At 50.0% G+C, this 15,888-nt stretch overlaps 1 protein-coding gene across 1 annotated transcript; it reads right to left on the minus strand.

Annotated features, from left to right (window-relative positions):
- Nucleotides 1–1,507: 1,507 nt before the first annotated feature.
- Nucleotides 1,508–15,549, minus strand: SALL4 (spalt like transcription factor 4). The gene is made up of 4 exons (XM_042834452.1): nucleotides 15,394–15,549; nucleotides 5,412–7,937; nucleotides 4,389–4,696; nucleotides 1,508–3,664 (listed from the first exon to the last, which is right to left on the minus strand). Exons 1-4 carry the CDS (start codon nucleotides 15,461–15,463, stop codon nucleotides 3,242–3,244), a joined length of 3,327 nt encoding a protein of 1,108 aa, XP_042690386.1. The 5' UTR covers nucleotides 15,464–15,549; the 3' UTR covers nucleotides 1,508–3,241.
- Between the last annotated feature and the right edge of the window lie 339 nt (nucleotides 15,550–15,888).

Consider the following 15,888-nt stretch of genomic DNA (forward strand, 5'->3'; position numbering starts at 1 on the left):
ATTCCTGTAGCCCCCAGCATTGGCGCTGATCTGAAAGCTGAGATGAGCTAACTGGAGAATGGACAAATGGCCGAGAGCAGTTATAATAAAAATGGTACCTTATTTATACTGCGGGTCATATTTGTTCTTACATCTATCTAAGCAAAAGCATAGAAACTTTTCTATACAACAGTTAGCAAACTGCTTTCTAAAATTTGTTGTTGTTGTTGTTGTTTTTTTGCTGTTCGCTGTGTCCTGCTGGACCCCATAGGGAGGGAATCCAGAAGCACCCCCTGTATCACCATCCCAAGGGCAAGCAGGCTGCAGATCCCCCCCACCCCTCCACAGCCCTCAGTGAGCTGCCCCTGTCAGAAGTGACATGTGACAAGAGTGAGACTCATAAGGAGCTCTGAAAGGAGAGGGATGCTACGCTGGACTGGCTGGGAAGGCCAGCACATAATTTAGGTACAACGAGCTCTAAAAATCACACCAATAAATCAGCATCTGTCAGACACCTTCTCAAGTATCAGTGGCATTAACAGAAGGCTGCAAAGAAATACCACTCTTTATAAGCAACTAAGTTCAGTTACTGTAAGTTGCTTTTTAAGTTCAGAAAATAGAAAATATAGGATAATGCAATACAATGTAATTTACAGCAGTGTGCAACTGATGGTTTGGGTTTTTTTGCTCCCGAGTTACGTTTCCTGCCCTGCTGGGTGTGCAGAGACTCTTTTCTAGGTCAGTGATGAACGCGAGACAGAGCTGAGTGCACGGCCAGTGCTCACCCACAGCCCAGCACAGGATGGGACCCCCAGAGCTCAGCACCAGGGGCTGAGCACCACTGAAAGCAGCAACCGTGTGCCATCACCCAGCTGCTATGAAAGCTCTCTGCCTCAACTGCTGTCTCGCAAACACAGGCAGCCACTTCTAATCCCAAATGTTCCTACAACCACAAACTGCTGCAAACACACTGCTTTTCATCAGGAGAACATCACAGACACGTTGCTTATTCCTGCTCTGCTATCTCAGCCTCTCTGCCTTCCCACTGTTGCAGGTCCTTTCCACCTGGACCACGGCCACCCATGCTTTGCTCCAGCCTGCGCCCATCAGCCTCACCTGGGGAGCTGTTACCCAACTCACTGAGGGAACCTCACCCCTTGAAGTCCCTGCTTACTTTTTGAAACACTTTGGACTAAAAGGGTAAGTCGAGAGAAATGTCTTTAGAACACAGCTAATATATTACAGACTTATCATTTTCTTAAAAATCAAGCCAATTTTCAAGTTCAAATTTAACATTTTTAGCCTTATGCCTTCACTTGAACAGTGAGCATGCTGCATTCACAACTGCAAAGAGGCCCCTGCTGAGTGAGCTAATAGCAAAGAGGAACAGGGAAGTCCTTCAGGTGAGAGGAGAGGCTGATGAGCAGAGACCACAGGCGTGCTGTGCTTACACTGCTCTCACATCAACACAGCTGGTTTGACTTCAGTAAACTTGTTCCTGCTTCACCAGAAAAACTTAAGCACTGTGTGTGAAAAAGCCATCCCAAAATTTATTCTCAAAATGCCAACAGAAACTCGTCAGTAGATACTCAAAACTACAGAGTTCTTACATAAAAGTCATACATTCACAATGCAGAAAACTTGACAACAGGGATGCCTTTTGCATGTTCCATGTAACAATATCCATCTTACAGTGTAAACAGGTACTGGTATGCTCTCACGTACAAGTCCAGCAGGAAAGGCACAACTCGGCATACAGAGATCATAAGCAAGAATCAGGTGCAACAACATTACACAAGCTTTTGGTAATCTGTACTTTTGGAGCCTTCCACAACAGAGACTGGACTTGATTTCCTGTGGTCCCAAAGACTTCTTTCCATCGCTCAGTCCTTCTTTACCAAACGCTCAGTTTCCAGTCTGCTTTAGAGCCCACTACACACAGCTCCAGCAGACATCAGAGGAATAGTGAAAGGTCAGTCCAGTAAGTCTTCAGGTGCTTCCACTAATACATCAGGTTTTGGTTTCAGATAGTGCATGGAAGCATCTGCTTGAATCTCAGTTTATTACAGTGGTCATTAATAGAAAAATAGACACTACATCTACAAAAAGAAAAAAATGAGGTAGATAACTTAGAATCCAGATGACCATCCCAGCAACCTTCATACAATATGCACGGATCATTAGTTACCATTTTGGCAGAATGCAACTTCACAGACCACCAAGAAACTTAATGACCAGAGTAGGAATGCCATCCAAAACCCAAAAAAACATTTAACCTAAGCATGAATACTTCATATTTAAATACAGGTTTACACAGACTGATCTTCTAAATTACTCAAATTAAAACAATAAAACTAAAAAAAAAAAAAAAAAAAAAAAAAAAGTCTCTTGCTAAGGAAACTAGTTCCCATGCCTAATTGCAACAGTCACCTGAGATTCCTTGCAGAGCTTTTAGACCTGACTTCCCAAGGCAAGTCTTCCCTTTCAAGAAAGAAAAAAGTATATACATACCCACCCACATTTGTTTTGGGCTCTTGGTACTGAAATAAAACATCTAGGAAAAACTGCACATCTTTGGAAGTAGGGGTTTTGGCACTATACGTGGAGGACTGTTCTAGTAGTACTATTAAATAAGCAGCAGTCAATGAAACAGAATTCCTTAGAAGCAGTGATTGAAGAAAAACAGCAACTTCCTTTCATAGAACTTCTGAGGCAAAAAGGAATTAAAAAAAGTCATTTTTATCGCCATTATAGTAAAAAAAAGTACATTCAGAAATCACACAGAGCCAAAAATTCAAACAGAAAAACTACTTCTAAGAGGGTGGCAGACATTCTAGGATATTTACCCGCATTAACAGCTTTCATTTCTTATCAGCAAATACAAGCTTCTCCACCAACAGTAGGCTGTTTCCACTCTGTTTAAAACCCCCAAGTATTTCACTCTAAATGAAGAGGTAAATAATCTAAACCTTTGGAATTTCAAGTTGTAGGAATTTCTGTAAGGCTGTACACATTAAAGTCACACATAAGAACTACTTTGCAAGACCCGCATCTTTCCAAATAAAAGGAAAACCTATTCTTTATTATTTACTATTTGCAAAGCAATACCATGATTGTACTCTGGGCAACGTAATCTTACAAAGACAACCATAAAATCATTTGCACGTCAATAGGAAAATAGGAGGCTGAAGTGGAATCTCTTAAAAATATATGTTTGTATATATATATTTGTTCTTTCTGCACGTCATCTTCACTAGAGCTCTTAGCTAACAGCAATTTTGTTCTCCTCCATGAAGTGAGGGAACTGATGTTTTGGCACGTTGTCTGCAGCAGCTCCGCCGGCCTTTTCCGTGTCAGAAGCAGCCCCAGACTGGGTCCCATCCGCTTTGGAAACCGTAGCAGTGTTTATTGCTGAAGCACCCGCAGCACTGCCTGGAAGGGTCGGTAAGCCGCCGCTCTGGATCACGGAGATCTCGTTGGTCTTCATTGCTATGCCATTGCTGAGTACCGCCGTGTACTGATTCCACACTGTGGGGTCAATGCTCACCGAAGGAGCCATGATATCCTTGGGAAACATTTCGGATACCTTCTTGGGGTCATTCCCCAGTAGAGCCATGGGGTTATCGATCGAAAGCCTCCTTCCTCGCCTGGCAGAATTATTCCACATGTGAGTTCCCACATGGACCTTTCCAGGAAGGGAAACAGAGAATCATTAACGCCACAATTCTTTTATGACAAACTCACATTCTGCTTTGCTTGCAACTAGAAGAAGCTATGAGTGCATTCATAGTCAGTGTGCCTTCAGGTAGGTGTTTAAGCCAGTTAGTTCTCGCCTGCATTTATCCTCACCCTTCCACCTGCATGACAGTCACTCAGCAGCCTTTTGTAACCATGGCTCCTCAGCTTACTACTGGAGCGCTTGCAGCAGTGCATTCTTACACTTATTTGGAATGACATCAGCACGGTTGCTCCCCTACCTTTCAAAAAAGAAAAGCCACATTATCTGCCACCAACAGACTGCACTGAAGCAGTACTACTCAATGCAAGATAAGAAAAAAGGCCTCACCAAGCAATTTGGAAGAGATGTTACACCTAAGCTAAAATCTCCCGTGCCGCACACAAGGTGATGCTGCTTCCCACAAGCGATTGCTCACCAATTGCACAGTTTAACGTCTTCCCTCCCCAAATGCATTTATGCAAGTAAACTGAACATTTCTCATAGCACTGCACCAAGGAGCTGTGAGTCCCCTGTAGGGAAAATGGACTAATCTGAAGACAAACAGACAGGAGTCAAAGCGACCATTTGAAGAGCCAAAAGAAAACCCAAGCTGCTCCCAACAGCAATAGTTCTTCCCTCCTTGCTAAGGCCTTCCCCAGCAAAGGGGACCACAGTGCAGCAGGCAGCTTACCTTCAGGTTCCCTTTCGTTGTAAAGGCTCTCCCACAGATGGTGCAGGCAAATGGCTTTTCCCCTGTATGCGTCCGCTCGTGAATCTGCAGGGCACTGGCGGAGGAGAAGTTCTTCCCACACGTAGTGCAGATGTGCTGTTTGGCTGGACGGCAGAACTTCGGTCGTGGCACCAGAAGAGGGGCAACACCAGGGGAGAGAGCTGGTGGGCCAATGAAATGGCCAGTGCTAATGGGACGCTCACTTGGTATTTCCATTTTTATGAGGGCTGGTGGGGCTCTAACAAAAGTAGCTGGAATACTATTTCGACCTTGAGAGAAAAAAGGAATACATATATATATATATATATATATATATATACACACACACACACACACACACACACACACACATATATATGTACACAGACATTTATTTACACACACCCGCACCCACAGTATTTATCCCACCTACATCTGCATTCAAGGAAAAGTCTGTCTGGGATACAGAAGTCCCCACCTTTAGAGATACATGCTTGCAGAGCTCTGTAGAGCTCTATGGTAGGGCTGTTACATACAAACAAATCTTCTCATTCCTGTCTTTTCTAATGAACTTAAGACTTCAACATTCTCACTTCCTCACCAAATTTAGATAAACATCATTCTTGGTGCTAAAGAGCTCAAAAAACCCCACAAAATGCTCCAGTGTTTTAATGCCACATTCTTGGGTTAAATGGTTTTCCACAGAATATCAACATGTATACTTTAAATAGCTACAGGGAAGTATCAGGTATGTCCAGGAAATAGAGCAAGCACACAGCCTCTGCTTATTTTAAGGGGCTGTGCTCCCCTTGCATGAGATGTCTTTTTTTTTTTTTTTTAAGCCTTGAACTTTTTTTTTAAAATTTTGAGTCTGAGGCAGGAAAGCATGGTCTAAATGGAGAAGGGGAACTGAACAGGTTTTTCCTCCTGTTTGTCCTGCTAGAAAAGGCTTTCTTCCATCCCACTCCCCCACCCCAACTTATTGCAGCATTTCACATTACTCACCATACTCTCCATTTGCAAAGTGTAGCCCAGGTTCTTCTTTAATGACTTTCCGACCAATGTTGCCATAAGTTAAATCCAAAGCAACAACCCCTTCCATCTCTCCAGCAGCACCCTCAGGGCCCTCTGATTTACTTCCCGTGCCTACATCTTCTTGGCTGGTGAAGCTCGGGGACTTTGACCTCACGCTCTCAGTTTGGCTGTTGGCAGGGGACAGAGCCTGCAGCGAGGTGGACTCGGAGGCAGCAGGACTTCGGCCATTCTGATAGTCTGGATCTCCAGCCACAGAAGATGAATCATTTGTCATGCCATCACTTTCTGTAGAGCCATTGTCACTAGACTTCAAGCTGCTTTGCCGTTGCAGGTTCAGAGCAGAGCTGACAATCTTCATTTGATTCTCCAGTGCTGCAATGCCAGAGAAGCCAGCGGCTGCGGCCGGCAATTCTGACTGTGCATCGAATGGGGTAGAAGGTTTGGAGGAACTCCGGGGGCCATCCTGAGACTCCAGGTCCTCTTCCATCTCCATGCTTTCCATGCTCTCATCTGGGCGGCTGATGTCACCGTTCTTCTCAGCTGCAGCAGGATCCACTTCAGCACTGTCACAGGTATTTTCCGGCAGGGGTGTGTTAGGTATCTGTCCCCCCATATGCATGCGGATGTGCTGCTGCAACACAACCGCATTTGTGAACTTCTTCTGGCAGATAGGACACGAGTGTTGCATCTTCAGAGGAGTATTGGCCCGATGGACACCATAATGAGTTTTGAGATTCCCTTTGGTGGAAAAGGCACGGCCACAGATTTTACACTTGAACGGCCTTTCCCCGGTGTGGGTACGATAATGCATTTTGAGGGAGCTCTGGCAGCTCAGCACTCTGTGACAGATCAGACACTCGTTGGGGTCCGCAGTGGACTTATCGATGTTCTCAACCAGCTGCTGAAGCTTGGATGTTTCTGAGCCTTGCTCGTTCGATCCGCCCACGTGGAAGATGCTCACGCTGCAGGCAGCTTGCGGAGAGCTCAAGCTCTGCTCCGTTCCCGATTCATGACCGACTGCCCCAGATGAGGAAGAGCCGCCTTCGCTGTCTGGGGAAGGCCGAGAGGGCAGCTCTGCTGAGAAGGCGGCCGGCTCCTTGGTGCCCGTGAGGCTGGGGGCATTCAGAGGAGCGCTGGAGGCTGCAGAGGTAGGCAGGGTTGTCAGCAGGGGTTTGCTATCCACAATCAGGTTAGACTCATCCAGTGGCACAGACATCCCGTACGGGATCCCACTGCTTGTGGGAACATTGTCCAGGTGCTCAGGGACCGGGTAAGGGTTCATCTTGATGTGGGGGTATTTGTCTTTGTGACGCTGAAAATGCACTTTAAGGTTTCCTTTGGTTGTGAAGCGGTTACCACAAATGTTACACTTGTAGGGTCTCTCCCCGGTGTGGGAGCGGAGGTGGATCTGCAGGGCGCTGTCGTTGCCAAAGACCTTGCCGCAGAATTTACACTTGTGTTTGAAGAACGGCTCCTCCGCATTCGATTTGGTTTCAGACACACAAATATTGGGAGGTTTCCCTTTCACCCTCTTTGAGGAATCTATGACAGAAGAAACGGCCGAAAGGGGATTCTGGAAGATGACGGAGTGGGAGGACTGAGGTAGCAAAGGATTCGGGAACCGAGAAATGGAGCCGGCGAAGGTTCTGCTCGCCTCTGGTTTCAGGGGGAAGGAGGAGGAGAGGCCGGCAGCCAGCGAGCCGGCGGCCGCAACACCAGTGTTAGCATGAGGTAGTTTGCCTTGCTTCAAGGATTCCAGCGATAGGCTCTGGCTCCCCGCCTTCTGCCCGATCAGCGCCACGGCGGCCGACAGCTGCTGGGACATGTGAGCACCCAGCGCCTTCAGCGGGTCGGCGGCAGCGGCTATGGAGGGGTGCAGGGCGTGAGGGGCCATCATGGCGATCTGGATGCGGATCTGCTCCGTCAGCTGGATCTGCTGGAGCTGCTGCTGCTGCAAGCACACGAGCTGCTCCAGGATCATTGGAATAGCGTTAAAGCTGGCGGCTGAAGAAGCGATGGCGTCGGTGGTACGCTGGTTCACAGCCACTTTAGTGCCACGTATCGTCTGCAAAGTCACGTTAGTGTTCGGTACTTTGGATTTTGGCAGATAGCTCAGCCCAGGAGTCGCGGGTGCAGCCGGGGGTTCTATTTTGAGGTACATCCCTCCTACCGATTCCGCGTCGATTTTTCCTTCTCTCTTTTCCGCAGAACCGACGCAGCCCTTCACCTGAGTGTCCTTGCGTGCCCTGCTATCCCCTCGGTCACTCGAGAAGCTCCCGACAGCAGCTTCGGAGAAGCCTTCAGGAGGGACTGCTCCCTCGCTGTCATTCATGATTAGGACAGGCGGATTTTTAGTGCAATTTTTCTTATGCTCAAGGAATTCAGAGAGATCGAAGAATTCTGCACAGCATTTCTCACAGATCTTTGTTTCCTCTGTTCGGCACCTTTTGGAGCTCATTTCGCCATCTCCATCACCTGGGACGTCTCGTGGACTCCCTTGAAACAAAGAAGTCACATTGTTAATTGCTGGATTTAGACTGGCCCCACCAGAACCGCAAGCCAAAGACACAGGATGTTCTGAGAGTCCCACAGTCCAGTTTGTGGATTGAAATCCTACTCCTTTGCCACGAGCGCACTGGCAGTGTTAAGAAATTATGCATCTCAGTTCTGTTTTCCATAAAACCAATACAAAGGAAGCCTCATGGGGCTTGACAGAAGTTTATCGCAAATCCTTTCATACAGATAGAAATGGAACAGTACAAGCCAGCTAGTCCCTGCAAAATGGCTTGGAGTATGACCCAGGTGAGAAAAAACAGGCACCCTAACAGAGGAAAAACCTGATTACTGTAAGCTAACTTTGTGTTCAGTTGTTTTTGTTCGTTTGAACTTCAAAATTCTTAGTTAATGGCCTCACAGAAATTGTTAGCACGAAGTTCAGAGCGGTTCATTCCTCACTGTACACCAATACAGTAAATGACATTCATTCCTCCATTATGGAGGTAATTACTACCTAAGAGGGCTGACAGAAGCAAAATTAACTCTAATATTAGCTCTGAAATATTTCAGAAGCAAACTCACGTGAAAAGGCCTCTAGAAAGTCACAGCAATAACAAGACAACAATTAATTCACAAGAACCCCAGAGGCAGAAATGAACCTACACTGATGCTGACAACTACTGGAATGCCGAGCTGTAGCCCTGCTTGTGACACCCAGTGAGGATGCAGTGCTTAGCTGCATCTGTAAATTATTCCTTCTCTCACTAAAAGGAGACAAAACCCGCAGGTCCACCCCTGCCCTCCACCTGCTGCCACCCCACAAACCAAGCACTATTTGCAAGAGGACACATACAAAACATGACTCAGGGAAGTACCGGAATGGGAAGAGAGGTTGAGAAATTCTAAACCAAAACAGGATGTTTTTGCTCAACCCAACCATCCTTCAAGCACCAAGCTCCTGCCAGCTCAAGGTGGGTGAGCATGCAGGAGACGAAGCTCCAGGCCCCTGTACTGCAGTGAGGAGGAACGGGCACAGCTCTGGACAGCCCAGCACCACACAGCATCCTGCAACCTGCAGTAAGCGCTCCAAGCCTTATGGGTGCCAGGGCACAGCAAGCAAGTCCCCCACTCGCCCCCCACACGCACCAGTGGCACGTTGCAAGTCCCACCACCACAACATCTGAATCAAAAGTCCCCTTGGATTCAGGTCCCGCATCTCCAGTGCTTCACCCCAGGGCTGAGCTCCGATTCTACACTACCAACCCACACTGTCCTGAAATGGAACCAAGCACTCTGCAAGCACCAGAGCGATCTGTGGCTTTCATTTTAAAGGTGTAACTGAACCACACATCCGATACGTGTATATCCTGTACATGGCAGGGTGGAGGTGTCTGGGCAGCAGCCCCAGCACGTTCACCATCTGCTCTGGGGCAGCATAAGAGCTCTGTAGGGGGTGATATTGTAAACCTTGACATTTGTCCAGGTAAAAGAGTATTATATATACATATATATTCAACTAATCAAAACTTTAACTGCTTAACGTGATGAGTGATGGAAATACACATGAAAGCTTTTTTAAAAAACTAGTTCAACTCCAGCCTCTGTGTATTGGAGACCTGCTGAGCTGCAGTCTGCAATACAAATCTGGGCACACGCAATTCTACTAAACACACTCACTTCAGGTTACATTTCAAAACGAGGTGTTCTTAGCTGTGATCAACACGGTTTCAAACCCTCGTATCTAAACAGCAATACAGGGAGAGTGACACATTTTTTTCACCCCTCCCCCCCAAACAACTTTCACAAATGAAGGAAATGAAAAAACAAAAATAAGAGTTTTGTTGACATACTTCCCACTGCAAACGGGAAACTGATGTGTCTAAATTCAATTTAACTACGAAAAAACAAATGTGGTCTGTAGAGTGCTTAAGTAGAAGAAGTACATGATGCAGAACTCGGTCAATAATTAGTGTCAGCTGAGGTCAAGAACGGATGTCTTCAAGCTCCCATGTCTCGGAGAGTCCGAGCAGCTTCAATGAAAAGAAAGCACTCAACAGTGGAAGAAGTGCCTTCTCTAACTGTGCTGCACAGACTCTGGGTCTTTCCTTGACTACATGAGTAACTATTCCCACCCAACAGGCACTTCACAGAACCACAGCCATAAACACCAAGACCTCTTTTCCAAGTCCTTTAGTATTTGGAGCTTTATCTTCCCCTGAGTTGCAAAATACCCCTAGGTTTTGCTTCAGGAAGAGCAACACTTTCTGCCCACGTCTCCTGTGAGCACACACACATCACACCACTGAGTTTGCGTCTCCATGGAGGCCTCATGAAATGCTTCAGGTGGAGCAGAACAGACTATAGCCCACCCCAAGGAGGTGTTCCAGCATAACTGTGTCTAGACAAGTTCTCAAGCTACTTCCAAGCATACCATCATAACTCTGTCCCACTGACAGCTCCTTCTTCTTTTGCCACCAATAAGATGTGCTACATCCAAAGACTGTCATTCCCCTCCAGCTCCAACAAAATCCACATCCCCCATTTCCAGAACTCTGAGGAGTTCCAGAAGTGACTTTTCTGGTCTCACACACCCCTGCCACCTCTCAGATGGAGCAGCAGATCCCCAGGCCCAGGAGCAGCAGGTGGGGCTGCCCCGTGCAGCTGCCAGCACTGCTACCATCACATTTTGGTTGCCAGTTCCCCCATCAGCAAGGCACTAGCTGAGCACTCCAAATGAACTGAATTCCCAGCTTGCATTGCCCTGCTGTATGACACAGAAGGGAAAGAAAGGCATAATGCTTCCCTACAACTCAGGGAAATGAAGCACAGCGCTTCATTAATCTCAAAACACTTTGTTGGTGGTGGTTTGGAAGATAAATACGGCGCTCAGTCACCCCACAGCAGCTGGGACACACAGGAGCACTCCAACACCCCACTGACACCAACACCACACTTGCACCCAGCTGAGCCCCAGCTCTGAGCACTTCCCGAGCGGCCCAAGCCAGCCACAGCACTCTGCTCTGCCCTCTCCAAAGGCTTCTCAGGAGCAGGGCTTCTCCTGGCCTTGGTGCTGCGGGTTTTGGTTTGGTTTTTTTTTGTTGTTGTTTCTTTTTTAAATCTCCCCACCCCCGAATTTCAGGAATGTTATCTCCCAGCATCTAGTTATCCAATAAGTTAGAAGAATGCAGTAAACCCAGCAGGGGGGTTAGATTGAATCACTGGCAAATGGATGGAAAAAATCCACTATTGTGTAGGACAAGGCGGTCATCGACAAGAAGGGCTGATAAAATCCACACTGCTCGAATTAAGGGAGGTGGTTTTTTGAGAGAGAAAGAGCCAGTAAAAGAGGAGAGAAGTAAATCTTATCTGGTTTGATTTCATTCCAAGCTGGGCGCTGCTGGCCCTTTGCTCAGCTCAGCAATTAGCAGCCTCCTTTTTTTCCCCAACTGTGAGAAAGTTTTCTCGGATGCGATTTAGAAGGAATCGCTCAGGGCTAAAACTGTTTTCTTTTTCCTCCTTTGGGCAGTTCAATGCCTTCGGTGAGCACTTTTCCCTCTGACCAGGTACGATCAGCTTCTAATACTGGAACATGATTTCGGCTGTGGACACACGTGCCCGTTTCCTGCAGGCTGGGAGCAGTCAGCCTTGAGGTGCCCTCTGTGCCCCCCAGCACTGCCCTGCTGCCCCTCACGCCTCCAGCTGACAAGTCTGGCCACTTCCAGAACTGTCTGAACTTTCCCCTCTGCCCTAATGCAAAATAACACATTTTTTAAAATATATTTATAGTTTAAAAAAAAAAAAAAAAAAGTCACTCATTTGAGCACGCCAAGCCTTGGACTGATTTCTTACAGGAGTAATCCAAAGGCCTCAGTGCTTTCTCTGCCGAATTTATCTGCAGCATTTGTTACCCAAGCCATCCACGTGTTACCCCGACTGTAACTCCTCGTGCTTTCAGGTTTCCTCAAGGCCTTTTTCTAAACCATCTGACCACCTACCTATCTAACGACTTGCTTTTCGGTCGTCTCTCTACCAAAGAGAAAGATCCGCCCAAGGTCACCGTGAGCCACGGCAACACCGCACCCGAGGGGCAAAGCAGCGTTCAGCCGCACGTGGAAGAAGGAAAAAGTTCGCAGCTCTCGAACCCAGCCCACCGCTCACAGCGCCCCCATTCCCCAGAGAGGCCCGGAGCCCCGCTCCATCCCCAGCAGCCTCCGGAGGTCGTTCCGAAGTGCTTTACAGCCCGGAGCCGCCGCAGTGCCCCCCGCCCGCGGTTATCCGCGCGGAGCCCGGCGCACAGCGGAGGGCACTCACGGCCCGCGGGGAGGGGGGAGCGGGGCCCGCAAACCCACGGGCCACCCATGCACTGGTATTACTTTTCTTCTTATTATTATTTAAAGCAAAGGGGCTCCCCCCGTCCTGCTACAAAGCAAAAGTGCTGTAACAAAAATAGAGCTTTCCCCCCCGCACGAGCAGCCCGGCCCAGCCCTACCTGCTCTGCGCGGAGCTCCGCGGTGCGCTCCTCCCGCTGCTGTGAGCGCGGCGGCCCCGGACCGCACTTAACACGAGTACAGTGTTTAAGACCGAGCTAAACGGCACAAACCCCGCTGCCAAGGTCAATTGCATGAGAGTCCTAATTGTAAGCCTGACATCAACTTACCACCCACAGCAAGCGGGAGGAGGCAAAGGTTAGAGCAGCAGCTCTGTCAAAACGTCACATGCCGCCGAGCCCAGCGAAGGGCTCCATCACTACAACCAATATAATGTTTCACTTACGTAAAAGGAAAAACAAGCGGGCATCGCCCAGCCCCGGGCCCCTCCGGCCGCGCAGCCCCGGCGTCCCAGCCTCTCCCACCCCCCTCCCCGCTCTGCGCCCATTTCGGACGAATCCAAACGAATAATAATAAAACCCACCGCTACCAAACTCGTCACTTTCCTCGTCGAACACCTTACCAACATCAGCACAACTCCACGCACAGAGAGCGGAACTGAAGAAACGAAGTCCAGAACCACCCCGAGAAAAGCTGCAGTTCGATACTGTATTTTTAAGAATAAATCAGATGGTTTTATATATATATATTTTTAGTGGCGGCTACGGGGCACAATGGCCATTTTCATCCCCTTTGTGGAAATGCTAATTTCTCTCTATCGCATGATCCCCCGATGCCCACCTGCTGATTTTTTGACCTGTTAATTGATCACCGCGTTGGCCGCGCCGCAGCTTAACGCGCCGCATTGTTCGCAGAGGTGGGTCCGCATCGCTTCGGGAAACAAAACAAACAAAAAAAAAAGGGCATTTGCAAACTAGGAGATAAGGGCTTGATTTTATTATTTCGATTATGTATATACTGTCGATAACGTCCCAGCCAAATCCCTGCGGTATTTCCACTTTGTTACGTGCCCTCAGCACTCCGACACACCTGGAGCGGGGAATACGGGTACCGCTTCGCGAGATCAGACACTCGGAACCCACGTGTTTTAATTTGGGAAGGCACGGAGCTCCCGCAGAGCTCGGGGCCGCGCCGCCGGGATGTGTCCCGACCGAGGCCGGCCCGAGGGGTCCCGGCAGAGCGCGGCCGCGGGGCGGCGCCCGGCAGCTCCATCCCGGCTCCATCCCGGCGGCGCTCCGGTGCCTCCGCTTCGACCCACAAAGGCGGCCCCGGCCCCATCCCGGCGGGAGCAGAACCCCCCCGGAGGGGTGAGAACTTCGCCAGGTTCCCCCTGGCCCGTGCTGCTCCGGCTCTCATGGGGGGCGGAGGGTTTCATAGAGGGATATGTAAAAAGAAGGGCGAGGAAAAAAGAAAAGGGGAAAGAAAAAAAAAGGTCGTCCAACACAAAAGCAGCTGCCCATTGCCCCAAGTGCGCGGTGCAGAGCGATCCTCCCCTCGCAGCACACCTCCCCCGCCCCGATGGGCCGCATCAGGAGTTATTAACCCTTTTGTTTCAGCGCAGCCCCGGAGGTGGCTTTCCAGCAGCGGGCAGAGATTTACATGTGGAAACATCACCTCCATCCCCCAACCTAACCATATGCACAAAGGAAAACAGTCATGCATTAAACATGGGATTTATTGCCTTCTGGCCAGCTTGCCGATTCTTAAGTCACCATTAACCGGACCCAACAATTGCACATTTCGACTCAAAGAAGAGAGAAGGGGGAGGAGGAAAAAAATTAAGAGCCCAAACCTCCTGCGGTTTGGGAATCAACAGCTCCCGTAACGTGCATTGGTATCGATCAATTCCAGGACTGGAATCCTCCCTCACCTCCCCCCCCTCCCAGAAAAGCAGCCCTTTGGGAAGGCAAAGAATCCCCCAAAGCTTTAGAGCTGACCTACAGAAGTGCTTGACCACAACACCCACAACTCTAAGGAAGCGGCCGGGGCCGCTCCGGCAGTTCTTCCCGCACCGCTACGGACCCCGGGGCCGCCGCCTCCCCGGGAGCTGCCCCCGCTCCTCCGTACTGCCCGGGGTGCGGAGAGCAGGGAGAGCCTGCAACGCAGAGGAGCCCCGCGGAGAGATGCGGCTCCGCCGGGGGAAGCCGGACACGGAGACAGCCCCGAGCCTTCCTCTCTCCTGCGGGGAAACGCCGGCAAACAGCCACTTCTCTGCACGCCCACCCAGGGCTCTGGGCTAATTGAAGTTTAAATATATCCTTTCCTCTTCCCTTCGCAAAGCAAAGGGCTGCGAGCTCACCGAAAAGGAGGCAGAGTGATTTGCGGGAGAGAAAAACCCCGCACCACCCAAATACAAAGCGCTCCCGCACACCCCGCGTTAGCTCACCGGAGTTATTTTAGGAAGTCGGAAATCAAAGATGGCTGGAGGTCAAGCTACAAAAGGTCCAGGGCGATTGTGATCTCCAACAAAAATAGTCCGAGCGCTCCCCCCCGCCCCCCCAACCTCTTTTTTCTCCTTTTAAAAGCCCCACAAAGTCTTCATCTAACTACCGAGAAATAGGCAAATCGGGAAACCGAACGAGTTATTTCCTACCCCCGAGAAGATGGTTCACAATTCCTTCCGTCTCTCGCGGGGGCGGCGGCCCCCCCCCCACCCAAAATCCTTTCCGCCCCAGGGAAGGTTTGGGGGTCCCCTCCCACGGGGCCGCACCCTGAGCGCACGGGGCCGCCGCACCCCGCGCCCCCCAGGCGGGATCCGGCGCTGCTCCGCGGGACGGGGGGGAAGCGGGGCACCGGAGGCCGCCAGGGCGAGGGCCCCTGGGGCCGCGCTGCGGGCAGCACCAACCCGCAACACCCCCGTGCGGGCAGCCCCGTGGAGCAACTCCGCGGTGGGCCCCCGAAGGGGAGCGGAGCGCCCCCAGAAAGCCAGCGGGGAACCGGGGTCGGAGCCCGAAGGGGGAAGGAGCAGAGGGCGAAGCACGAGGGTGAAGAAAAGCCCCCCCCCGAGATCGCCCCGCTGCCTCCGCGGCGCATCAGCCGGGCTGCAAAGCGCCGCGCCCCCCCCTTACCACTTGCAGCATCTGGGGGCTGCTCCTCGGAGTTGATGTGCTGGGGCTTCGCCTGCTTCCGTCGCGACATGGTGCACCAGCATCGGGAGCAAAATAGTAGCAATTATTTTCCTCTTCACAACAAATTCCTAGAGTTGGGAAATTACCCCCATTGGGCGGAATGCGCATGTCAGAGTAATTATGATTATCAATAATGCATTGCGATTTATCATGGGTCCCTGACAGCTGATTGGCCTGAGTCCAAGGGCTCACAGATTATTCAAATAAGGTCCATTGATCAGGGCGCACCGGGGCACGCTGGGCGATGTAGTCCCGGCTCGGCCCCGCGCGGCGACAAAGGCGGTGCGGCCCGGGGGGGGGGGAGCAGAACCCGCTCGGGGAGTAAACAAACACGCGGCCGCCAGGGCCGATGGCTTCCTTATCTCACCTGCGCTTTTTATATTGCACTTATGAGATACTTTTTTTTTTTTTTTTTTTTTTTTTTTTTTTTTTTTT

This window comes from Centrocercus urophasianus, unplaced genomic scaffold (genome assembly GCF_019232065.1).
Source record: "Centrocercus urophasianus isolate 14NV4802_14NV808 unplaced genomic scaffold, USGS_Curo_1.0 seq_46, whole genome shotgun sequence".
In the NCBI taxonomy this organism is placed as follows: domain Eukaryota; kingdom Metazoa; phylum Chordata; class Aves; order Galliformes; family Phasianidae; genus Centrocercus; species Centrocercus urophasianus.